The sequence below is a fragment of the Gavia stellata genome, chromosome 1 (assembly GCF_030936135.1).
Source record: "Gavia stellata isolate bGavSte3 chromosome 1, bGavSte3.hap2, whole genome shotgun sequence".
Taxonomy (NCBI): domain Eukaryota; kingdom Metazoa; phylum Chordata; class Aves; order Gaviiformes; family Gaviidae; genus Gavia; species Gavia stellata.
Genome location: NC_082594.1, coordinates 15536163 through 15563593, shown reverse-complemented (window position 1 = coordinate 15563593; position 27431 = coordinate 15536163). Strand labels below are relative to the sequence as shown.

At 39.3% G+C, this 27431-nt stretch overlaps 1 protein-coding gene across 4 annotated transcripts in view; it reads right to left on the bottom strand.

The window, feature by feature from the left end:
• Positions 1 to 26693, bottom strand: part of YAP1 (Yes1 associated transcriptional regulator) — a 95370-nt gene extending 68677 nt beyond the window's left edge. For all 4 annotated transcript variants that reach the window (XM_059818503.1, XM_059818495.1, XM_059818511.1 and 1 more), the window contains exons 1-2: positions 26376 to 26693; positions 23152 to 23399 (exon numbers count right to left, since the gene is read on the bottom strand). In XM_059818503.1, coding sequence (XP_059674486.1) covers positions 23152 to 23399; positions 26376 to 26693 — 566 coding nt within the window. The remainder of the gene's footprint in view (positions 1 to 23151; positions 23400 to 26375) is intronic.
• Positions 26694 to 27431: the final 738 nt, after the last annotated feature.

Below are 27431 nucleotides of genomic sequence, written 5' to 3'. Positions count from 1 at the left end.
GTCTGAGAAGTTGTCAGTTAAGAACTCATTTAAACAAATATTACCTTGAATGCTACAGACAAACTGAATTGCCAATTCCTGCAGACTACTTTTTATTCATATTGATGAAAAATGCTTTCAGGAAAAAAGCACATTTAGGAAAAAAAAGGTCTCAGAAGATATGAAGTTTTGCATAGTAAACAAGTTTCATGCAGTAATTCAACAGTGAAATGGAACTTAAGTTTTTCAACATTTGTACACCAACTATCAAAATAACTGCTGAGTTTTAGGCATTGAAGCGATTCAGTTACTATTTAAAATAGCAAACTGGCTCAATCTCTTCTACAAACGGCTTCAGAAAGCTGAAGTTCAGTATCTTAGGATCCACCAAGCAATTTTGGCTTTTTTTTTTTTTTAATATTCCTCCTGCCTCCCCCAAAACTGATGAAAAGAAACACCTTACAAAACAATAAATCTCAATAGCTCTTGAGAAGCTTTGGAACAAAATAACAAATAAAGAAGAAAAAATAATTAAACAGAGTTCTTTAAGAAGCTGAAAGCCAATTGTGATCAGCCGGTCTAAATGCCTATAAACCACACAACTAAATACACCAAAGAGTTACCAAAAATACAGAGGCTAAAAGTCAAGCTAAAAATTAAAGACATCCATGTATGGATGTACATAAATTTTTCTGTTCAGACTGGTTGTTTATTGAGTTTACATTTCAAATTTTTCTAGTTAAAATAAGGGTGATGAAGCTGGCGAGGGGTCTGGAGCACAAGTCTTGTGAGGAGCGGCTGAGGGAACTGGGGTTGTTCAGCCTGGAGAAGAGGAGGCTGAGGGGAGACCTCATCGCTCTCTACAATTACCTGAAAGGGGGTTGTGGTGAGGTGGGTGTTGGTCTCTTCTCCCAAGTGATGAGTGACAGGACAAGAGGAAATGGCCTTAAGTTGTGCCAGGGGAGGTTCAGACTGGATATTAGGAAAAATTATTTTACTTAGAGAGTGGTGAGACACTGGAATAAGCTGCCCAGGGAAGTGGTGGAGTCACCATCCCTGGAGGTATTCAAGGAACATGTGGACGTGGCATTGTGGGACATGGTTTAATGGGCATGGTGGGATTTGATGATCTTACAGGTCTTTTCCAACCTTAGTGATTCTGTGATTCTGTAATGAAGATTGTATTTGAACTCACTCTTTTTACTGCTAGTATCTCGACACGATAGCACCCAACAACAAAAAGTCTTCCCCTTTTAAATGGCAATGTCTCACTGTAAAGAGAGTCTTCAAAAGGATGTATTCAAGTGCATGCAGCATTTCTTGAATACAGCAGTCATGAATGACATTGCTGAGCACGTTGCATCTCGCACACTGATGATAAAACCTATTTCAGATAGTCTGCCATATCTCATGCTTCATTAACTCAAGTTGAAAATGATCTTCTAAAGCAAAGGAAGGTTAATTTAAAAACCATGATGTCTTTCCTCTATAATGCATCTCCCCTTTCTAATTTTCCATACCAAGCAGCCGTCAGGCTTATATTGTAGGAGGATAAAACAGCTTTGCAAAAACAATGTATTACTCCCTTTAATAATATGCTGAAGGGCATCTGATCCCATTTGTTTCACTTTTTTCTGATCTTCTCAGAAAGACCATTATTCAACCTGACTGCAAAAATTAAAAGAAAAAGCTGTAGATAGAAAACTGCTGAATTACTTAAAGCATAAAAAATGGACTCCAAAAAGCCAAGCCATGTTGCAAAGATGTTCTTTCAATTGCCACAGGGTCTAATGATACTTTGACAAGACTGCAATTATGCTTCTGTTACAAGAAGAGATCTTGTTCTCCACATCTTGCCAGGATAATACTGCTTTTAATTAATGCTTTTGTTGTGAAGTGTACCCTCAGGCAGTAATAAGTTTTATAATAATTTCAGTATGTAGCATGTATTTCCTCACACCATTTATTCAAAATTTCTCATCATTCGGCCTCATAGAGAATGCCCAAGCCAGCCTCACTTCCCAGAATTCTTCAAAACATGGCTAAACACTGTTGTGCCTACCAAGACACTGTTAAAACATGTCTTCATATGATTGTTTTCCTCTGCTTCCCTCAAGAAGAAAGGAACATTACGTGCCTATCAGACTGGCACAACCACAGAAGAACCAAATTTCCTTTTAAACATCAGTCCCAGTTTCTCTTTCAGGAATCAGCACACACATCTTTCTTTTTTTCAAATAGACACATGCTTTTAGTGTATTATCTTTTAAACAGAGCTATAACCATTGCCGAAGTGCCATAAGGTGCTGATCTTCAATTATGTTTACTGATCACTAAACCTGGGTTAAAAAAAAAAAGTGCAGCTTTTATTCTTACGATCCACTGCATAACCCACCTCTCAAATTTGAAAAGTCTCGCTAAAGGAAGTTAGAAACCAGAGCTTCAGCTAACAAACAGTCAACTACTGAAGCCGCAGAAATCTAGACACGTGTTTATCTGAAGCCTGAGACAAGTAAGTACTGTGTGGGAAATGTTATGAAATCCTTGTCAAGAAAACTAGGCCTCAAATTTAATCCACTGCCTCTCTCTCTACCACAAACAGCTATGAAGTAACTAATTTTTTGTTTAAATGTCATTAATTAATAAAATGTGACTGTAATTAACAGTGGTGGGAAGGTGCGAAGTTTCAAACCAATTCTTATATGCGAATTGAAATTGGCTTTACAATGTGTTTGGATAGTTGCACTGACTTTGAAAAGTAAAGTCAATATGCAAGCTGTTGCTTTTAGAGACTGCAGGAGCCCATTTTTATCTGCCACATGTTCTCTGACCATATTCAAGAAAGGAAATTAAAATTTTAAATCTCACTTCCATCAGAGTATTCAAGCTTTTTTTTTTTTTTAAGTGGTGTCTATATGTAGTAGATTCAATTCTCCAAAGTGTTTGAGTACTAAAAGCAATAGTAAGTTTATACCTTCAACAGAGAAAGGAGTTAACGTTAAACATTATTTCCATTTATTTTCCATTACTTTTTTATTTCTCTAATAAAACAAATCCAATATTCTGCCTGATATCTCAAAAGAGAAATTAATTTCAGAATCCTATTCCCACTTCATGCAGAAACAATCTTCAGTTTCTCCTGCATGGTCTTTGCATGACTTCACTGAAAGCAAACATTTAAATAGAACAGTATTTGGTTAGAATAAATGTACATACTGTCAACAGCAAAATTCATGGATTACATTATCTGGCCTTTATCAAGAAGGTCAAACTAGGTGACAGCCATATCTACTGTTTCCAGATTCTTTTGCTATTGCCGGAAGGCGCACCTCTCTAAAAAGGCACCACTTGAATTGTTCAGTCAGATTGGACTTGTTCGTGCAGCCTGACATCTGATGAACTAGTAAAAACAACAGCAGGTTGAGCTCCAAGTTGTGTGATTTTGATTTGCAAAAGCAACCAGTGGAAAAGTTCTAAAGCTTGCAACATCACAGAAAATGAAGTTATTTAAGATAAACTCTATTTAAACAGCTTAACAGACATAAGACCACTCACACATACACATAAACAATGGAATCGTGTATATGTAATTATTTTTAGAATCAACCCTACCACAACTTTGAGCTTCTCCAATCTTAACTGCCAGTTTCTTCTACACCACTGATATATTTGCCCAGCAAATAACTACTGATAGACTTAATTAGAGAGGCCAAAGCCAAACCAAAAATAAAGATGTTAAGCACAGAGGCCTTCCTTCTAAGAAGTGGTTGAATTGCCGTAATCAATAGAAATCCACTAGTTGCCTCTGAACAGCAAGCTATAAGCACTGATTAAAGAAATTATCCTTTTGACCTTTCCGCTTTTCTTTAAGGGGATGCCTGGCTGCCTTACTCAGTTCCTAATACGTTTCTCGGAATGAAGCAAAACATAACCTTGGAATGAAAATAGATTCATCAAACAGAAGCAGACTGAATAAAGACTTAAAATACTAGACTTCTGGTAATCAATCTTAATACTATTAACACCAAGTCATTCGCTAAAGAACAAAGAATTCAGTCTCTAAAAACCTGTAAGTTGACTTCAATTAACTGCACAATCAAAAAGCTTGTATCTTGATACAGAGTAGTATTAAAAAAGGAAATTAAAGTCATTAATTTTTTCTGTCTCCTGTTGTTACAGGGTGACATTACCACCAATAGCTTATCTAGTGCTACTAGAATGAAAAAATAGGTCACAACCTAGAGTATAAAAAAAGCACATAACACATGACAGATTTCTTCCCTCTCTTTATGATTTTTGTCACATTGGCTAAGCTGCATAAAGCTACTCTGTAAAGACTATTTAAAACCACATGAAATAACTTCAAATACAAGAATTTCCAGAATCAGAACTACAACTTTTTAGATCTCAGGCACACCTGATAATTTCTACTTGGAAAGAACAGAAATTTCATGCTATATACAAAGTCCTTAACTGGATTTACACAAAACATCCAAGTCTAACACTGTTAATACCTTTCCATTCCAAGGATGTGTCAGTCACTGAAATTCTGTATTGAACACTGAGAAATGTAATGGCCTTTATTTCTTAAAACGTGTTTGTGTGTTTTAATTCTGGCTTCTGGTTAGAATAAAATCATATACCTTTTGATTTATGTATCTGATTGTATACATATGGGCAAATAAAAGGTTCACAGATGAGTTGAACACATCTTTCTGTAACAAACACAAACGCTGAAACTATTTGCTCTATCATCATATAGTAGGAAAGTTAATTAAAGCGTTCTAAGTTTACTTTAGTTTTTACACAGCATAGCAGTTAAACCAAGCTGGTCAACTGGAAGAACAAGTCATAAATCAAGAAGGAGCTGTATGTAGCAAGGAACAACTTCATTTTTTATTCTGGTGTTCGAGATGAACCATAACTGCAGTAACTATTTACATAAGGAACAGAGAAGAAGAGATTAAAAAAAGCATTGAACTTTAGAAAGTTTGTAAAATACTAGAGTTTATTCACACTTTTAAATGTCTAGTAGAGTATCTGAAGTCAGACAATGGTACACATTCTTTGTGCGTATCAGTTCCTCCAAGAATAAACCATGATAAATTCCTTTACTAGCAGACCTGCACCTACATGTTTCTTGTTTTCTTGTTTCTGCACATTAACTCCCGTTGGTCAGACACTCATTATTCTTCATCATCCCACTTTGCTTATGGCAAACAGAACAGCCGCCTGTATTTCCTGAGCAAAAAAAAAAACCAGTGCAACACAAGCCTATCCCCCCCTCTTAGGCTTCTATATGGAGCCTAACTTGATTATAGAAAATAAAGCAGTAGCATGCTAGTTTTGTCACTGGAAAGCATAGTACTCCATATTGTATAGACATGCAATTATAATTTCCAACTGTCATTACTACTTAAAACTAAGCTAAAGCATTACCTGTTTTATTGCTTTTGTGGAACAACTTTGCTTCAACACAAGGGAGAAATGAAGAAACACCAATTCTGCATTATTTTTCAGTTCCTTTCTACTTCAGTCTCCCTATAAGCCCTCACTCACATTACCTGCTGTATAAATTCGAACCTTGCTCTACACTTCAATTTTGCTGGTAGCTGTGCTTCAAGAACTTGCAAGCTGTTCAACAACAACAAAACCACCCAAAAAAACCCCAAAAACCGAAAACTGTGGTGTGGATACAGTTATGAACAAAATTATGTGATTACCCTTTTCTTAATAAAACTTGCACTTTTTATGATTTATTCCACTGATGTAGACCATAAGAACATCTGAGACTTTTGCTTGTACAAGCATACTTATAAAACTTTTGAGGACAGAAAAGTACTTATTCTGATTTTACCTGGACCAGCAACAGTCAGAGTCACAACAGACCTACTACTTCACAGTTGTGCTGCGTAAGTACACTAGTTTCAGTGTTAAATATCCCACTTAAAAATAGAACAACTCAGAATATTTAGCAATACCCCACTTTAGATCTAAACCACTCTGCTTTTGTAAAAGAAGGTTTTTTTTCTCGATTTTATTTTTTGCATGCTTTGATCAAATTATTACTGAGAATGCTTTTGTGGGAATATTAAGTCACTCATAGGTCAGTCATTAGTTGAGCTCAGTATGTTTTCTTGTAGCAACTTTTGAATACCAGATGTACAAAATTTACACTGTTACTAAACTAAAATTAATATTCTGATCCCTCATTAAAAGTTGTCTATACTAAGATGTTGATTTTGTGCATATTTTAAACCCTGTTAAAGGCTTGAACAGGCTATAACTCTGTTGAGTGCTTGTAGGCTTAAAAATCAAACACTTACATGCAGTGACAAAAATCTAAGCTGTCTTCCTCCCAACACTCTTCCCAAAACCCACAGTATTTCAGATCTTCCAGTTTAGCTAGAAATTTTTCGCTCTGATAAATTACAAGGAAAAAAAAAGATTCTATACAAGGGTAACAAAATTTTGTTTCAAAACAGCTTTATTAGCATATTATCCATGATAGCATAACACACCATACTGGCTAGCAGCTGAATTCAATGCCCAAGATTTTTTTTTTTTTTATTGAAAAAAACCTAAACAAAAACACCACCAAAAATCAACCAAACCCAAACCAAAAACCCAAACAAAACAAAAAACCCAACAAGAAAACCAACACCAAAACTACCACAGACACCCCTTGCTGACTTCAGCTGAATTTAATTCACACATCAAATTTGTAACTGCAAAGCCAAATTTACACACATTGTTAGAACTTTTTAAAACCAAGCTCAGACCTTGAAGCATCAGCTACAGAATGCATACCGTTACACAGCCAAGTATTATACTTACCCAGCATTAAAGTACATCTTTTTTTCTGCCTTTTTAATTGCCAGTCCTAAGTAACTAAGATGTGTATTGGCAGGATTGACTGTGTCACCCTAGTTCAGTTTCTCTGCAAGAGGAAGGTGGTAACTCTACACAGATGTCTGCAATAAAACTTCTTCAATTTCGGTTTACAAGCCAGACAAACACCAAAGCTTTTCAGTATTTTTTTTCTCCATATGGCTCATGAAGAACTGCTTTTTGCCATTATGGTATCTGCTGTTTAAGTTCATATTAAGCTACATATTAATGCATGGGTTTATTTACTAAAAAACAAACAAAAACCCCATCCAAACCAACGATTTGTTACACCAACTTATCTGTACCATTGCCACTGTCACCCACTGATGTACCATATATTCTTAGCAGAAGACTGATGTTTTCTGTTAAAGATACTGAAATAGACCATTTTACACCATGTTTCAGATCACTTCATTCAATGAAATCTGTGCCAAAATAAACAGCATGGGAATGCAAATTCCACAACAGAAGAAAATGCTGATCACGTATCTACAGGAGCTCAAACATGAGTTTCTTGGTTTGGTTGGTTGGTGGGGTTTTGGGGGGTTTTTTTGGTGTGTTTTTTGTGTGTTTTTTTTAACCAAATATCTCAAAATACAATTGTAAGAGTGAAATTTTGTAGACTTTTAAAGCTAATTTTCTTGAGGATTGCAGTTAATCAGCTCTCTGAATTTTAGGTTAAGAATAGCTAGTTTTGTTGAGCATTGCCATAGCTGCTAGGACGTGGGATTAACTGAAAAACAAAAAGGACCTCTTTTCTGGAGGTTCATAATAGAATTTGAATTCAACAAAGACAAAAATAAGTGTTATGCTTTATTACTGGCTTACTCTTGGAATCACTGGGTTTAATATTCACAATGAACTTGTTTGCAACTAGCAACAGAAGAATACTGCTTAGAAACTTGAGTCAAGAATTAAAAAGTAGCATTTCAATAAAGCTTTTTAAAAATATTTACATCGTCTCTCCTGTAAATGTAATTTTATCATTCAACTCAACCATTATAAGGTTGATCAAAATATTGTTTGATTAAGTCACAGGGTAAAAAGACAGTAAAAACAGGCTTCTGTTAAATCTATAATATATTTATGGCAGACATTACAAACGGATCAAATCCTGTCTGAAGCTGCCCAGGATAGAGCAATGCAGAATTCACCTATTTGTCCATAGGAAATAGTAACAATATGATTTTACACTGCAGAGAATAGTATGGACAGTAATTCTAATTAAAAAAAAAAAAAAAACACAACAAACAAGCCCCTCCTCTGAACCCCCAAAGCCATTCAGTACATCCCAAAGGGTAAATCAAAATTGTTTTACTGGCTCCAAAATTGCATTTGGTCTTCTAGGGAAATGTCACTATAAATGTGGAAGGATAAATAAATAAATAATCCCCCCCCCCAATTGATTGCAACATTTACTACAGTTCTGACAAAAAGTAACCAATGCTGTACAAACTATTTTAAAAGCTCTAAGAACATAAAATATTTGTGTTATGACTATATCGAATATTAGATTAACAATACTAAAATCCATCAGCAATACTTTACAGAGTAGTGGCTTGCTTTGACTAAAAAGTAAAACTGGATTCCTATGTCAGATGACTCCACATGCATCTCTCTTCAGTGGCATCACCGATTTAAGGCTTAATTTACTGCCATGCAGCATCTATCTCTACTTCCTCCTTTAAGCAAATCACACCATGAACTAGATCAGAGAACTGATACAGCTGAAAAAAAATCATTGCAGAAAAAAATTAGTACATGGCTCATGACATAACTACACAAGTAACTATGCCAGCACAGCAACAACTACAAAACTCAGAGAGGATGCCTGAAACAAAGTCTACAAATAAAGCTTGCTTTGACTCTTCAAACCCAACCTACCCTAACACAAGACCATCTTTAACCTCATTATGCTCTGCTGTCTGTCATGAGTTTCCTTATTCCCATCCCACGTGCCATGACAAGTTCTCCAACAACTGACTTGCAGGGAAAAATTAAGAGTAACTGCAGCAATAAGAACCAGGGATAGGACCCAAAAATAGACCAAGTACCATTGCTGATGAAACGACCATTATCTGTGTACAAATGTGGCTACCTTGCATTATAGGCTCACTACTGCAATCAGCTGTGAAGTTAGCATTTTAAGACTTTCGGGGGGGGGGGGGCGACAAAAAATAAAATAAAAAAATAAAAAAAAATAAAATAAAACTACATTAAAAATAAAAGACACACTTTCCCAATAGAAATATGTGTTTCTCTGTTCCATCTTGTTCAGAAACCCAAAATTACAGAACACCACAAGTACAAATACGGAGGATGATTTTCATAGACAAGCAGCAATTTCTTCTATTTTGAGTAGAATTCCCTGCTATTATGACTTAACACACAGCATATAGCTCATTTAAGAAGCCATGTCATGTGCTAGCTGAAACGTGATTACTATATTACACATCCAGTAGTAACCTGTCAGTGCTTCAAGCAAGATAAAAGGAATTGCATAAATACGATCAATAACCTAGAAAACTGATACACGTCAACCAGGCATTCCAGGAAGGCAAGTCCCTGTATGAATTACTGAACACATACAAGACTGTAGAGTACAGCACAGTCATTTGGACAACTTACTCAGTGCAAGATGGGATATGCTATGTCACCATACATTACTATCTTATGTACATGAAACAGACTGAGCAAGTTTCTTAATTGCTCTTTTTTTTTTCCCCAATCCTAAGAAAATCCTACCTAAAGTATGTAATTTCATTTTCTTGGCTAGCAGAGAAACTACAGCCCATTTAAAAAGTCATTAGTTGTGAGCTGTCCATCAGGAGCTACACGATATGTTTTCCTCTGCTGCAGAGAACCATTTTCTGAAGGAGCATACTAACAGGAGAAAGGGAGGTTGTGGGATCCCCATCCTTGGAGGTTTTCCAGACTTGGCTAAACAGTCACTTCTGACCTGATTTAGCTTTAGCAACATCCATCCAACCTTCTGCTGAAAGCATGAATGACCAACTTTCACTAAATACTAGGTTTGCTAGATAATAATAAACTAACAGTTGTGTTTGTGAACTTCGAAAAAAACATGTCTAGATCACCTGGTAAATTCATGGCTCTTCGAATCTTCCGGTCAACTTAAGATCCTAACAATCCTGAAGCTCCTACGCAGAATTAATCAACCTTCACCGCTGGGAGAAGAAAGCTTCGATCTGAACCATTCAAGTTTTTTTTAGACTCAGACAATTGTCCCTTATTATCCCATTATTTACCAATTGCCACATTTGAAACAACATACTCAATATGACAAAATTAGTTACAGCTGGTTGACAATCTTAAACTCACAAATTCGGAGAGCCAAATACTTTTCTTTTGGTTACTGAACTGTTGTAATATGGAGACATACTGCACGACACAGAAAAATAAGGTGTAAATATCTTGTACTGAGATACTGGAAGTAAGGCATGGTATTGACAGAAGCTCTTTGGTAACTAAACTTTAAAGTAGAATGTAAAATGACAGTTCCAAAACAAGATCGAGATCGATCCAGCATTGCTGGAACTGAGTATATGAAGAAACATAACCTGTCTTCCAAATACCCTGGCATTGCTTACTTCTCTCATGTTCCATTCAATTAAAAACCTACATACATGTGTAGTATCATCCACAAGACAGGTATTTTATTCTAGAAACGAATCTCACTTGGATTTTTTTTTTAATGACATACATAAGCATTTATCACACCAGCACACATCCGTTTTGTTGGAGCAGCTCCCAGACATAAGCCAGAAGCAAGTGTAGACAACCTTTCCCTTTCAAGGTGAATGTACGAACAGAAGTCTTTGCATCCCAAAGTTCATACAGAAGACTCAACTTCTGGAGACACAGCAATCATAGCAGGCATTAAGTTCCAGAAACCGATGACTAGGAGATCTGGTTAGGAACAGCAAGTGTTGTTTGTTTGAAAAAAAACAAAAACACAACAACAAGCAGCTACAGGATAAGGATAGGTCTTGATACACGTGAACAAACAATTATCACTAAGAAATTAAAAACAAACAAACAAAAAACCCCACCAAAAAAACAGGAGGGAAGAATCAGCAGCTTTTGCACCAGAGGTAGGCCTGTGGTCAACTTCCACAGGGGCCTATACCCTAGGATCTATGCAAGAATGAGAGTAGCAGCACCACAAAGTTTCCCAATGACACAAATTTACTCTTGCTCAACTGCTAACTGCAAAGAACTGCAAAAAAAGTATATAGAGTGAAAGGACAAGCAGCAGAAGGAATAAAGTGATTTTTTTTATTTATTTTTTTTAGATTAAAGGTTCAAGATGGTGGATGTTGTAAAACATACCTAACCTTTCATCTGAAAAAAACCAAAAACTGGAAAAGGCTTACAGAAGGGCTGCAGGGATCACTGAAAAAAAAGCTTCTACCCAGTAAGTCCGAGCAGGTAAGGACTCTTCAAGTTTCAAAAGACATAATTTCCAGAGGAAAAGATATCAATCTTGAGCAGAACAAATATGCATCAACTGTTCATTGTCACTTCCAAAATAAGAACTGGGCACCACTGAATGAAGCTGATGGGAGCCAAGCTTAAAACAGAATGAAGGCGTTTCTTCACGCCGTGGATACGCAGTAGATAGACAATCAGTGAGACTCTTTGCCAAAGCATGCAGCAGATGCTAAAAGCTTCTATGGCCTCAAGGGGAGACAGCACAAGTCTTGGAGGACAGTTGGAAGCTGGGAGAGTTCTCACAGGGAGTATCCCATATGCTTGCCCTGTTCTTAGTCTTTCCAAGAAATTTGCTCACGATCACTACTGGCAACAAGATACTGATCTGGACAGGCACTTGGTTTGAATCAATATGGACAGTTTAAAGAGATGCTGCTAACAAGCTCTCTTACAAGAGCAAAGCTGGCAGGGCCCAGCAGATGCTAGGTTTTAAAACTGAACATCGTATCAAGAACAGCAGATGAAGACTTAGGGAGAACAGTAGAGCTACTTTTACTGCCTCCCTACTGCCAGTATTCCTATTTTTTATCTCTACTTCAAGTACACATCATCATCTGAATTTTTTCCTTCACCTAATCATTTTAAGTATTACTTAGATGCATCACACAAAAAGATACCCGTATGAAACAATACAACATTATCATCTGATTCTGCAGTTCAGCCTTGCTATGTGTGCCAAAAGCCCAGTATCAGCTCAGTAGGATCCACTGGAGAGGTTAACAGCTAGGAAATATTCAGCTGATCTAAAACACTGGGCAGGAGCATGAGCTAAACGGCCTAACAGCTTGGACAAATAAATGCTTTTTCTTTAGCAGAAATATTGCCTTGAACAGTATGCAAGTGATATACTAGCCTAAATGAAAAGCTACTAGTCCTAATGAAGTGCAAATGAAAAGCTTGTTTTATTAAACACAACATGACAGCACCAGTTGCTACTGCACTGCAGTCTGTATATCTTCGTTTAATAAAACTTCTTTTTAGACTCAGTTTGATAAAGTAATTGCTTACAAGAATTTGCATCTTAGTTATTTTTCTGCAGCTTGCAAAACAGACAAAAGATTTTTAGCTGGAAGTCAAGAACTGAATAGCATCCTATACATGCATCTACTTCTTTTACAGAATGCAGTTTGACTGAAGAGAGGCAAAGTATATGCATATCTACCTACATATGGTAGGTGGGGCTGGAATATCTTAATCAACAGTGGGTATGTAACTGAATGGTTAGTATTCTAAGCTCTCTTAACTTCATATCACAACTGCAGGTAAGCCAATGCAGTTCAAATATATTTATCTGTAGAAACTGGATAGAAGCTAGTTATTTCAGCTGTTCATGAAGTAAAAACATCATGCATAAGCAAAAGTATAAGTTTGCTTGTATGTTTCATATAAAGAATTTTACAGATTTATAGGCAAGTTATGTGCAGATCCTGGCAAAACAAGTATCAGCACCAGAATCTCCTGTATTTCAAATAAATTCCGTACAAACGAACTTCTTCTGCATGCACAAAACAAGAGCTCAATGGCTTCTTCCGAGGATAAAAGGCTTCTTCCCATAAATTTATTTACATAAAATTTGTCCATTACAAAAGCCAGCAATTTTCATTTTATTGCAACTCCCTCAACTATTTGTAAGTTAGCTGTTACCTTAGCTTAGAAAACACTTGAAATCCTCCCCATTTGGTTTCACAGAGCAAGCATTTGAGGCCATTTTAAAAGGGCAAAACTTGGCACAGACCAGGGTCTACACTCCTACTCCAACAGGATTGCAGAGTGGAGGAATCAATTAAAGTTCACACGCAATCTCAGAGTTGCTCACCATCACAGCATAAACAAGATTCAAATTGTAGCCCTGAGCAAAAGCCACACAAACAGTTGCACCAGAAGAAAGAAAAAAAATCCTCATTCTGTTTCGCCTCTCCCTATTCCAATGCAACCTTAAAAGCAGAAGTTGTACAATGGGTACCACAACTATGAAACTGAATTAAGATTCATTTTTCTTGGAGACATTACCATGTACAACTGATATTTAATTCATTAAGGAAACAATGAACTCTCCAAGTTCCTCAACAAATCTCTATAATATGAAGCTGATCACGTCAAGACCCATCTAACAGTATAATAAAAAATGGGAACAAATTTTAATTGCGAACTGTTTTTTAAAAGATTATAATTAAGACTTCCTTTGACCTTGTTAATAGGGATGCTAAAATGTTAATTCTTAACTAACTGTTTATGCTAAGATCTGTTTCACATTTTCTCTTCCTTATGCCTAGCCAGTGACTAAATTATCAGGATATTGTGAAATATCCAATAGATTTTTTCCAGTTATTAGTCATTATGGTAAAAAAAAAAAAAGATGACAAAACAAAAGCCCAGAAGCATACAGATTCTAACAGTTCTCCTAATACTACAAATCTGAAAGTTCCATCCTCCATTACCTGGTAATTATTTGGTCCCAGTATCTTAGGCCTGCTTTAGAATAGTTTCAGAATAAGATTCCCGTAAAAAGTAAAAACCTGAAAGAGCAGAAAGGGAACACTTACTTCAGTCCAAATGTTAAACGCACTGTCTAGAAGAGTTTAAGTGACACACACAGATGGAAATTAAGCGTGCATATGTTTAGGGACAGAAGGCAAGAAAATGATACATGGCTCTACACTGATGACAACATACGTGTATTTACATCAACAGCAGCATTAACAAAAAGCTCTCAAAAATCTAGCCATACGCGAACTAGAACACAGGCAGTTTTAGCTTAGTCAGGCTCATGCATACAAAGCTCTGTAACTGTGGAATATGTTATTAACTGTTTTCACTGAAAACTGGAAGTCTTTAAAACTTCTTGTTGTTAAACAAGTATAATTCATCCTGACCCAAAGACCAGCACTGAAGTCAATGGACACCTAAACTCCAGTTAAAGCACAGTATGACTTCTTTTTCTACAAACATATTTTTCATATATATACAAAAATGGCCTATAAAGTTGGGCATAGAACACCTTTCCAAGTCCTTTCACCTTTTCTTTGTAACAGCCTTTTATACATCAGACCACACCTTTTTAAGTAGATCTCATTTCATATACTTAACTCATGCAAAGGTGGTTACTCTGACAATGACAAAGGTTTTGTAAATAAAAAAATAAAAATCACCACTGAATTATGTGTATTGGATACTTAGGTCTACCAACTATATTAACTATACCATCAACATAGTTAGTAAATATGGAAAGAAATTTCTCTTCTACTCTATTTCTCACCATTCTAAAGAGACTATATAAATGTTGGAATGAAAGTAATTGCAGAGGACTTGGTTGGCAAGATTTTCAAAGAGGAACAACAAATTATAAAAACAAATTTTGAAAAGTGAGATCCTATGAGAAAATATACCTGTGAGTGAGTTGTGTTTCTCTCCTTCACGCAAAGAATTCCATTTTGTCTGTACAACCTATGCTTGTTTGCTTTCAGACAATGTTTTATTACATCATAAACGTCTAATTTTACAACATATCCAGAAAAGGCAAAAAGTTTACTTAACATTTCAGTTACAAAAGGTAATTAGAAAGGGAAAGACATTCTTAAAGTAGTAACACTATATTTAAATAAACTTGTGTAGTGCAGACATACTTCCAACAAAGCTCTCCAGAAATCAGAACCCATTGGAGATAAACCAGCAATAGTAAATGACCTTTACGTGTCTTTCCTATAAAACAGATCAGCAGAAAAAAAAACTGGCTTCACAGCCTCAATGCAATAATCAATAACTAAACTTAACCACTAACACTGATCAAAGTTACCAAACAGCATGTCAGAGACTCAACAAAAAGGATATGGTCTTTCACTATGACGCAGCAAAGTCTCAGTAAAATTAAAGCAAAGTCCAAGCCTGTTTTCAAGTCAGCTTTGTTTCCATAGCAACTGGCATGACTGACAGGCAGCATACTGGTAAAACTCTTACTTTACAAGGCAGCTTTATATTATTAGCTTGACTTAACCAGCAATTTAGAAAACCTAGCTATACATGCCTGAAACACAGCCTGAAGTAACTTATCGTTAAAAGCCAAATAAAACACCTGCCCACTAACTCCCAGAAAACAGACTCCAAACAGTGCTTCAGGAGGCCATGAAACTGCAACAAGTCACACCTTTCAAAAACTCCTGTTCTCCAAATAAACCTCCAGTTTTATGTACCAAGAATTAGCTATTAGGTATCATTGTCATAATAAAGACAAAATTTCCCCCATGCTCCAGATTCCTACTTAAATGCTTAACAAAAATTATAGTTTATCTAGTAAATTTCCCAATACAGCCTTACATCAAAATGAGGTTTAGCAAGCTGCTTGTGAGAGTATGTCCTGCCATTACATGGCATCTATCTCTTAACATTCCAATACACAGCCTCCTTTCAAGAATTTTGTTTCGCAGTATGGTAACCCCCAGGCTGTCAAATTTCCCCTACAAACAATTCTGTCTTTCTCTTAGGTCAACTGCACAGTATCCTGACCATGTCCTGCGGGCACCTGCCAGAGGACTGCTACTCACAGAAATCTCCTGTACATTTCCTGCATTCTACCAAGTGAAATTTTCTTTAGAATTTACAAGGGAAACCAAGTCATTTAAATATTAGGGTTTACATAATCACACACAGCTTGTTTGGGGGGATGAAAGGGGGGGTGGGGGGTGTGAACCCCACCTTAAAAGAGGGGACAATGTTTACACAAATAGTGAAAGACAGTGAGTTCCACCATTAATGAGTTTTACTGCGTAAGTATGTTTGGATTGTACAAACAATAAATGCAAAGATGTTGGAATTTATAAAAATAAAGGATACAAATTAATAGGAGAACAGAGTAGCTATCGGTTTCAAAAGGTTAAACTAAATCTAATTACATCATCTGAATTTGTTCCCAGCTATGAAGATAAACACATGCAGTGGTCTGGCCACATATAAAAAGAAGAGAAACATCTCTGGTTTTGGCTGACAGCTCTCTATAGCTGTTTACCCCATTTTTGGTTGTTTTTTTTTTTTTTCTTTGCTTGGCTGCAGGGGGAGGTGTCCAGTCTTAATCCAGAGCCTGACAGAAATTGCTTGTAGTTAATATCAGACTAGTTTTAATAGTTAACCTTGTATCTCAACCCCAAGTAACACATCTTGCTCTCCCGGGCATCATTCAGTAACTGCTTATGGCTGATATGTGAAAATGTTTCTTTGGGAGCAAACTAGGAACTCTGCTTTAATTTTACATGTGACCCAATTTAGGTCCTGCGGTTAAATATTTCAGCATTCCCAGTGCTAATAAGTTACTTTCTCTGAAAGTCAACTGTAAAAATGGATAAACTGAGTGAAAAATACGCTTTGCTTGCCTTGTGTCAGCTTTTAAAAAGTTGCAGCTGTTGTGCCACAATTGCAGAGGGAAAGTGAGCAAACTATAAATGGAGGTTTTATATTTGGAATTTTAAAGCTACTGTTTTTTCGGTGTGTGGTTTGGTTTTTTTTTTTTTTTCCCCAGAAGAGGAAAGATAAGAGAGTACAAGATTAATCCGGTAAAAGTAGGTAGGATTTTACCCACATATGCCACTGATCAGTTCAATTGCATTTACCCATTAGAAGTATTTTTTGCAAAAACAGGTTTGCAGGTAGCGCCTGTCTTACTTTCATGGGAACTTTCAAATTAACAGCCTCTTATTATTTTACTGCTTTCTATCAAGTGGGAATTTCCATGATGTGATTGATGGGTTACAGATTACCCTATGCTACAAACCAGATGACTACTAAAAAAACCACAACTATAATTTTTTGCCATCTTCAACATACACAAGAAGAAAGGCAAAAGGATAAGAGAGTCCAGAAGACACTCATCTTGATTTATACCAAATTCTTGTTTGTCTTTAGAAGAGGTCAAGACCTGAGAAAACAGAAGCAGTTCCATAGTGGTGTAATTGCTCCCACAGAGCTTTGTGCTACTACTTTTAACCAAATACAACCTGACAAAATGTTTAATAAGCAAAATTGCAGAAACATCTTTTTTAAATACGAAATTCTGATTAAAACTGTATCAGAAGCCGCCTCTTATTACTCATCAGAGAGACTCTAAGAGTTCTCATTGTAAAAGACTAGTAAATAAGGATCTCAGTCACAATTATAGCTTTCAACATAACACAAAGTTTTCAGACCACAGTAAGATAAAACTGATCTCAAATTTGATTCAGGAGATAGGAAAGCATTGCTATAAAACAGTATTAGGCATTTAAAGCATATAAACCAAAACTACACCAGTGTTCTCAACAGCCAAACCAGAAGTAATTTTGACCAGTTCCACAACAGAAGTCGAAAGGTTTAGTTTTATATGTTTGCTACTTGAAACAACCGTATTTTTCCCCCTTAATGAACATTGCATTAATACAACCTTATTTTTCCTAGTATGCCATTGCTTTCTGTCTCTATTGCATGTATATTCAGATCCTATTTAGATTTGTAAGAATTATATTTTCTACAGCTGGCACGTGCTCCCCTACAGTATTAGAAGCTCTCAGTCGAGGTTTAATCCAGTGCTTTTTAGAGTTTCTGGAAAGATTTCAACAGGCACCAAATCAGACACTATAAAGCACAAAGATTATTTTTATGAGACACATATTGAAAGGCAAAACCTGGGGGAGGAAGAAATGTACAGATCAACAGCCCATTTAAAAGAAAAAAGAAAATCCTCAGAGATAATTTAATTATTAACTCACAACTAACTGCCACAGAGCCTATATTTTTCCCCAGTTCTATTTTCTTCTGAAGATAACAAATGCCAATATGCTTATAAATAAAAGGAAAATACATTAGTGAAAACCACAGGGTATGTTTTTGGTTTACCTGAACTCACACCTATTAAACTGTTTTTGGAATAGTCTTACAAAATTACCTCGTATGGTAGGGTATTGAATGCACAGGTATCATCATTTGGAATTTTTCTTAAGCAAAACAAAACTAAACACAAGAAAAGCACCGTGTGCCATTGCTTTCAATGATGCCCACTCACTGAGCTGGCTGCCAAGTTCTCCGAATTCAGAGGGCTGAAGATGTACTTTCATCCTCCTCCCAGCTCAGTCACCGTGCTAACACAAATAGAGCAGGTTTGCCCTTATTCTTCCTCTGCCCTTTTAAAGATACGGAAATCTTTAGTACAACTGCAAATTCTAAATAGTTTGTATCACTGTTCTTTCACAGGATTCTTCAAGTAAGAGGTAGAAGGAAAGATACACACTTAGTAGTACTATGACTGTCTTCCAAGACAAAAAAAATCTTAAGTTCCCAAAAACATACCACAGCACGTTTTACTTTAAAAGCATTTTAACTAATATTTCTTTCCTCCAGCTATGTTCTGAAAGTGACAGTGTCCTTTTTTCCCCTGCACAAATCTCATGGCTTTTTTTTTTTTAGATCATCGATCTTAGGAATATTTTCATAGTCAGAAATAATCAATATAAAAATAAAATTAATTTTACATATTACAAACAAAATCTAGCAAACAGAAAAATCGTCAACTGCTTTTTAGTACAAAAAGCATGAAAAAGTGACAAACCCATGAAAAGCAGCGGTTGCAGTTTTAGTTTCCAACAATACAGCTCTTTTAATGATAAACTAGCCTAAACTACAGAACCATAAACACAAGAACTCACATTAACTGATGATTCTGAATATGCATTTGCAAGGTAAATTAAGGTATTCAATAAAACATGCAACTGTGGCAGCAGTTTTTCCAATAAACATCTTCTGCCCTCTAACACTAAGATTGCTTTGGCGGGGTGGGGAGGCGAGGAAGAAGAAAGAAGCAGATGATATCGGTGTAGTGGGTGGTTCCAGTCAGGGGCAAAAAACGGGATGCGCAAGAAATTTAACAGCATTGCTGGATATTTTTAATGTATGACATGAGGAAAAAAAAAAAAAAGCATAGCAATAAACTTCCCTGTTATCTTAAAACAATTTGGTTTCATACCATCCAAAGCCATACCTCTGTATAGAGCAAATAAGAAACGTGTAACAGCAATCTATTTTTAAGGTTTCTGCCAGATGGGCATACACCTCAAACACACCCACAGATACTAATGAAAACCACCTTCGCCTCCTTCAGGAAGTCATTCAACACTTCACAGAAAAAAATAGGAAGTTGTTGATAAACTGCTTGCAAGAACTACTTCCTGTAGGAAAAATAATTACAAGACTTGTTTGCTGGACAATCAGTTAACTTTTCCTCACACTACAAAATGAGAAAAGGTATTATACAACTTTTGTGAGAATTAAAAGCATAACACTAAGTTAAAACAATACAAGAGTAATTCTGAAATTGAGCAAAACATTTTTTTTCTTTCTGCAAGTTGTTGTCTGCTGCTCCCATGGCACATTATCTTTTGCCTAGAGAGCGATCCCCTGTCTTTCTCCATAGTTCACTGAAATGTCAACCAGCAGCTGGCTAACAGGAAGCGGTTAAAAAGCAATGCAGTTGACATCGCCACACAAACCAAGCAAGTCTTTTTTACTGCATGTTTTAGAATGGGCTAAAGCGTACCACACAGCAATGCTGAGATGACTCAGGCACGACCACTTACTAACCAGGCAAGTCTTAACTTATGAGTTCTATTTAAGTAGCAGTTTCAGTAAAAAAAATTGTATTAGTTTTACCAGCTGTAGAGCAAGCATGTCTTAACTCACTGGCCAAAATCATCTGCATTTTCACTAACGGAAAATTATACTCAGGAGTCCTACTCATAGCAGCGAGATGAACACTAATGAGTGGGATTCTGGCAAATCATATGTTGGGCATTCATACATAAAGGGGTCTATTTAGCTAGATGACAGACTGATTTACAAGAGTAGTTCTGGTTCAGACCCTACACTACCACTCTCACCCTCTTTTAATATGTATGGTGTGTATATAAAATATCTGGCCAAATAACTCTGTGCATGTATCTATATATACAGACAAGTGTTTTCTCTCCCATACACGCTATTTTTATTTCCTTGAGCCAACTACTATGCTTGCAGTGCTTGACCCATTGATTAGTGGAAGTAACTATATTCCAGACCGTTATTAAGTACGGTACTCAATTTTATATTATTCTGTTTGCACTGTAGTATATTATGATAACTATAACCATAAGGCTTACTGACATCTGGAAAAAATCTAATACTGTTACCTATTCTGCAAAGATCTTTCTAGAGCCTGATTACCAGACTGTGCATGGAGTGGCTACAGAACAGAGCAAATGGAAACAAAGAGCAATGCAGCCAGTCCAACAAAAAAAGCTGAATACTTGGAAGAGACACCAAAAATCTGCATATGGTAAAAGGAACCACGTTGAATGTATTTAGCACCACGGATCTTACTACTCACGCTTCAAGCAAATGTTTAAGGTATAACTAGACAAGATGTGAGTTTTAATGGGCTTGTAAGTATAAGATAGAACTTATCACTCAACACTGAAAAAAGCTTCTGAAATGCAAACTTGCTACTCAAAAACAATTCTTACATTTCTTTGGATTTCCTAAACATACAAAGCAAACATTTTGCTAGTACTTGAAATGTTTTTTACAAATCTTCATGAACTCCAATGAAGTTGGTGGATCTCACCTGCAGATAGCATTGAACAACCTTTTAGGAAAAACAAATGTTCTTCAAGTGAGAACAGAGCCTTCAGAACTGTCCTCATTAGACTCTCCCATACCACACCATCACCCAAGGAAAGCCAAAAGAAAACAGCCCATTAAGCTGTTTAAAATCTCCCAAGGTCAGCGTGTGACCCAGCAGGGAGGGGTTCAAAAAGTACAGCCTTTATTTTTCTTCCTAACAACCTGGTTTGTTTCCACTCCTTTCCCCTTCAAGACACATCCTTCACAGCTAGCAGCTCTTTCAATCATTTACTTTGGATGTCTGCTTGAGAACAAACGATCTTGCTCATGCAGATGAGTTTGCCAGACTTGTGTGTACTTTCCAGTCTCAGGCTCTTTATTGTTCTTGCTGAAACCTGACCCTTTGAAATGGATACCAAGACACCAAGAAAGGACAAAAAAACTTGCAGAAAAAAAGGAAAAGATTTTTTTGTTGTAATAATGAAACTGCAGAAAAGCTTTCCAAGAACAAAACTTTCACTCTGATTTCACCTGAATGAGCACAATTTTAAAAATCGATTATAAGAGCATGAAGACATTTTGCATCTCTTAAACTGTTCTATTTTCTGTAAAATTGACATTGTTATCAAAAACAAACACTTCTAACAGTAAAACTTAAAAATCAACTATTTTCATGCTTCATAAGCTGCTCTTTAAGAGCTCTCACTAGCACAGTCAAAACAAAGTTTGCTTTTCATTTCAAAACTCAGTCTGTGCTTTCCTCAAGGTCTCAAATGGCATAAACTCACACAGTTCCAAAAACATTCTATTGTGCCCACTGAAGGGCTCACATTCTAGAATACAGTGATTTGTTAAACTTCACCAAAGAAAGTATCACATCTTCAAGATCTATAGCTAATGCTAATTTTCGCATTCCTAATACAGAATGATTGTTTTCAAAAAGTAACCTTCAGGCCCAAATAATGTCAGACAACTGTTGTAATCTCTTTTTGGTTAAAAGAAAAAAGTGATGTTAATTTCTCTGTATGGAAACACCATCACTATAGGAACAAGAAACAGTTCTAAGAAGTTCTGCAAGTTCCACTTTCATTCCAGACAATGTAAATTTGTTTTTGAAGCTACAAACTCAACTACTTCAATCAAATGCACGTATTAATGACAATGTTTTAGCAAGAAAGGTAGGGATAAAGATGTTTTTCTTGGCTGAAACAAGTTTTACGTAAATAACACGCTGTGCTGCCCCTCCCCTCTCCCAGCCCTGGAAATGACATATAATGGGTTATTTAGAGACCTGCAGTTAAATAAAATGTTCAAAATATAGTCAAAATATTTGAGGGCCAATTACGTGTCTTGGTGGGCACACTTTCAGAAAGAAGGACAAGCTCCTGCTGTTTTAGAAAACTACGCAGCATAAAAGAAAATGTTCCCTGATGGATTAGGTGTCACATGGCTGGCATGTGTAACCTCTCTTCAGTTATAGAAAAGGTGATACTAATTTCACTGTGTGAAAAAGCTACAGCTGTAGGAACAAGAAACAACATTAGAAGTTCTGCAATTTCCCTTTCACGGCAGGGAACATAGATGAGTTAAGAGTTAGACCCAAATACTGCAATCAAACATATATATTAATTTCCTCATGAGTAGAGAGTAGGCAAAAATATTTTGGTTGTGTACTTAGACAATTATCCTTATTCAAAAAATAAAAAGTCCTGATATATTCTCACTACAATAGTTTCTAAAGTTACTCTATATTTTTACATCTGTATCATAAAAATGAGGTACAATGTATTTTGACCTCAATGAAAACTCTGGCAAGATTCAGCAAATCCAAAAGTCACATTAAAAATCACTATGTGCATTTCACCGATTTTTAGTATACAATATAACGGATAACATTCTTCAGCTAAGATTAAGATAGGATAAATATTCACAGAATACCATATGGTCTTCAGAAACAGCAGAAAGTTGATAGGGGAGAAATACTGAAGTGGTAGGATCTCCTACTTAAAATCAGGAGCATGTTTTTAAAAATATGTATTTTGAACACAATGAAATTTACTAAAATTCAAAGACTGTAAAAAAAAAAAAAACCAAAACAACCCAACAACAACAGAAAACGACCAGAGATACAGCTAACTGAAAAAAAGTTTTACTTACTTAAGAAAGTATCTCTGTCCAGATGGTGTCTTAGCCATCTCCCAACCTGGTGGCAAAGGTACATCATCAGGGATCTCAAACGAAGACTGGCGGAGATGTTGAGAAGATGGAGCTCCGGGTCCAGTCACTACTCCAGAGGGTGTAAGCGTCCCTGGAGAAACAGCTCCCAGCTGCAGCGATGCTGGAGAGGAATGAGCTCGGACATGCTGAGGGGTCAGGGCACCTGCTGTCCCTGCATCAGTGCTGGCCTGCCAGGAGTGAAATTATTCCCATTAAGATTCTTGTATTTCAGCAGAAATGCAGCAGTCAGAAGACATTTCACATTAAATGAATCTTTCAGAAGAAATTCATAAGTTAGTCATTCTAAAGTTCTGCTTAGTTTCCAGTGTTACCGTTCAAGAGAGCCTCCAAGTAGGTTGGTTAATTAGCATCACAAATGCCATCGTGCAAGTCAAAAAATATTAACTATAAGTATGTACTAAGTGCCTTCAGTTTTATTTTGAAAACTAAAGTTCTTACCCCTTGGTGCAGAGTTAAGAAAAAACATGCCTGCAGTCAGCAGACCTCATACAGCATATTGCATGGTTCATTACTGGACTGCACTCACCCATTACCATCGCACCCACTTTCTGCTGGAGGAGTTAATTTCCCACTCTCCTTTTGAAACGGGGGTGTGGGGGTGCAAGGACACCCACACATACACCCTCTGCAGGGGTTTAAATGATTACACAAGGGGAAAAGCAACAAAGAAATGCCAGCCGACAGCAGTGAGTTCCAAGAGATGAAGACTCCTGAACTCAACCATAAAAAAACAATAAGGCTGAACACAAAATTTCCTAACCCACACACAAATCGCACTTTTAAGGGTATTGGGAGCTCATAAAGAGTCTGCTCATGCTTTATCCAAAGCAAAGCTTCAGCAAACTGTTGAATCAGTCAATCAGAAGTGACTCACAAAACCATTCACCAGAGTCACCGGTCATAAGTACACAGAACTTCCTTGCCAGTAGTAAATGTGTGTCCACTGTGAAACAGAAAGAGCAGCTCTGAAAACTGGGTTAAAGTAATATTGACTTCTTTTTATATATTTACCAATTAATTGATTTTGTAGATACATCAGAACAACATGGACACCTATAATAAGATGCATGTATCAGCCCTTGCCACACCTCTCTACACAAGGTATTGCACCATAGGTGAGGCCCCATTTATGTACTCTTGTGGAGACTGACAATTCTGTTTCACTACATCTGTATGCATGCATGTGTGAAGTTTCAGATATTAAATTGTAAATTAATTAACTTATATTTAAACAAAATACGCAAGTTGCACATAAACGGAATTTGAGGCATTTTAATTCTTGAGAAACAGGGAGAATTACAGAAACTTAAAAACCTTATCTGTTAAGCAATATTTTGGTGGCACAACTAAACAAAAGCGAAAATTTTATTTCAAAAGACAGTCCACAATGAAGCAAATGATTCTCTGGCTTCAGCTAAATTTCAAGTTTATGTTTTAGGAACCACCCACTGGCACAAGGAGCAGTGATCCAACTAAATATGCATTACAGATTAAGAATAACATACACAAGCAAGATAACGCTAAGCTTAAAAGTACAAGTTGTATGAACGTCACACACGTTAAGTGCATTTCAAATGCAATAGCTATTTTACTGCAGTTACTGTATTTAACAAGACACAGCACCAAGCGTTAGCTGAATGTATACCAGTTCACATTTGTGCACCATGGAACTACGGTAAGATTTGCACAACTTAGAAAAAACTATATGCAATAACCTTATTCCTCGCTGGATTTCAGTATGTTATTAAAGGTCTGCAAGTCAGAAGCCAGCAAAACTACAGAAGCAACTCAGCCCCACCCCTTTCTATTTTCTTTTCAGTCTTGCAATGTGAAGGCCAGACTGATTTTTCGAGTATTTGGAAAATGAATTAACTCCTAGGCTGAGCGAGTACGTGCCAAGGTTCAGCCTGGAGTGAACTTCTGAAGCCAAGTTATAAATCCTTCAAAACAGAAGTTTAATAATGGAAATGTTGACAGACCCTTAACAACAAGAGTACCAGGCACCAGTACACAGAGCAAGCCTTCACTCCTACTGGCTACACAGATAAAGTGACAATAGCCAATAATAAAACCTATTTTATAGCTTAGCAACAAAGTTCATTACTTCATAAAACACTCGAGTAGGCACAGCCTCCTTCCAAAAAGTTGGGAACAGCAGCCTAAACATTAACTTCCAGTCGTATTCGCACCAACACTCAGGTCTTGGCACAGAAGTCACTCTGCTCAAAGACCAAACGCTGCCGGAGGCCGAGCGCCGGCCCGGCCCGGCCCCGCATCCCCCCCGGGCCGGCGCGGCCGAGGCCTCGGCAGCCCCCAGCCCTGCGTCCGGGCCCCGAGACTTCACGTTCCAACCCGCTCCTGCCCGGGTGCCGGCGGTTAACTCGGCGGACCCTCGACGCCGTCAGACCTGAAGGGCGGCTCGGGAATTAACTTCTGAAGAGTGTGTGCCTGTGAGTGTGTGCGCGCGGGGGGGTTAATCCTACTCGACGCAGCGCAGCGATGAAACGGTGGAAAAGCGACACCCTTGTTTGACGGGAGGGAAGTTTGGCACAACCTCATTACCCCCCCGAACAGACGGGCAGCCCCACGACGCAGGAGGGTTAGCCCCCGAAGCGAAATCCGCCCCGTCTCCCAAGCGAAGCGTTTTCACTTATGTTTCAGGGGCTCCCCCCCACCGCCGCCTTCCCGGCGAGGCCGAGAGCGGCCACGGGTCTCGCCAAGGAGCGGATGTGGAGTCCGAGGCCCCGCCGGAGACCGGGCCGGGGCCAACGGCCGGGCGGCCGCCCTCCCGCCGCGGCGCCGGCTCCCCTCAGCGCCCTGAGGCGCGGGAGGAGAGGGGCCGCGCGGCGCCCCCGCCCCTGGGGAAGAACAAATAAAGCGCGGGAGGGGGAGGCGGAGGGCGGGCTGCCCCGCAAGGCGGGGGAGGAAGAAGGGCTGCCAGCACCCCAGCAGCCCCGGCCGGGCGCCCCCCGCCCCGCTCAGCCCCGCGGAGGGCGGACTCCCGCCCCGGCCCCCTCCCCCACACGCCTCCCCCGGGAGGAGCTCGGCGGCGGCGGGGAAGGAGGGCGAGCGCACGGCCGGGCCGGGCCGGGCCGCCCCCCGCCTCCCGCCCGCCCGCGGCGCGGCCGCTCCCTCCCCCTCACCTGGCGGGAGTGGGCCTTGGGCTCGGGCGGCTTGAAGAAGGAGTCGGGCAGCTTCCGAAGCCGCATGGGCAGCGTGTGCGGCACGTTGGCGCCTTTGGGGTTCATCACGGCGTTGAACAGCGCCTCCAAGTCGGTCTCCGAGTCGCCCCGCACATGGACGATCTGGTGCCCCGCCGGAGGGGGCCCCGCGCCCGGGGGCTGCGCTGCGCCGGCCGGTGCCCCCGACACCGCGCCCGGAGGCTGCGGCGGCGGCTGCTGCGAGGCCGGGGGCTGCGCTGCCTGCGGCGGCTGCTGCGGCTGAGGCTGCCCAGGATCCATTGCTCCGTCGGGACCCCCCGGCGCTTCCCTGGCGGGGCTCGGCGGCTCAGAGCCCGGATTCCCAGCCCCGCATGCCCCGCTCCCCGGGCCGCGGCTCGTCCTGCTGTCGCCGGTGCTTCTCACCCCTCGGCAGGGAAACCGACCCGGCCGCAGCAACTGGCAAAACAACTCTAACCGTGCGGCGCTTCCCCGAGCCCGGCCCAGCCCGGCCGGCGCCTCTGTCCCGGCGGCGGAAACTAACTCACACAACACACCAAACAAAAGTTCGGAGTTACGCCCGCCCGAATCACTCTCCGCCGCCGGCTCCGCCCCTCCTGAGCCCGCCCGCACCGTATCCGACCGAGGCTGCCTGTGCCGCGCAGACCTGCTGCGCGCGCCCGCCCGCACCGCCTCCCGCTCGGGGGACGCCCGGGGCGCTGCCGCCCCACCCCACACCCCCCCCAGACTCCCCACCGCGCGCGGCCCGCAGTCGCCTCACGCGTCGGCTCGTCCACCGCCCCACCGCCCTTCCTTGCGCGCCCGCCCGCCCCTCTCCCGACTCCCGCCCGCCCGCCCTCGGCTGCCACGGAGCCCTGCCGCCAACCAGAACTTTTTTTCCCTTCCCGAACTTCTATCCCAACTTCCAGGCGGCCGCTCCGCGCGGGGGCGGGGAGGGGCGGCCGCGCTCCCCTCCCCCGCCGGCCCGGAAGGGGGGCGGGTGCCCCCGCCGCGCCCGCCAGGGAGCCGCCGCCGGGCAGG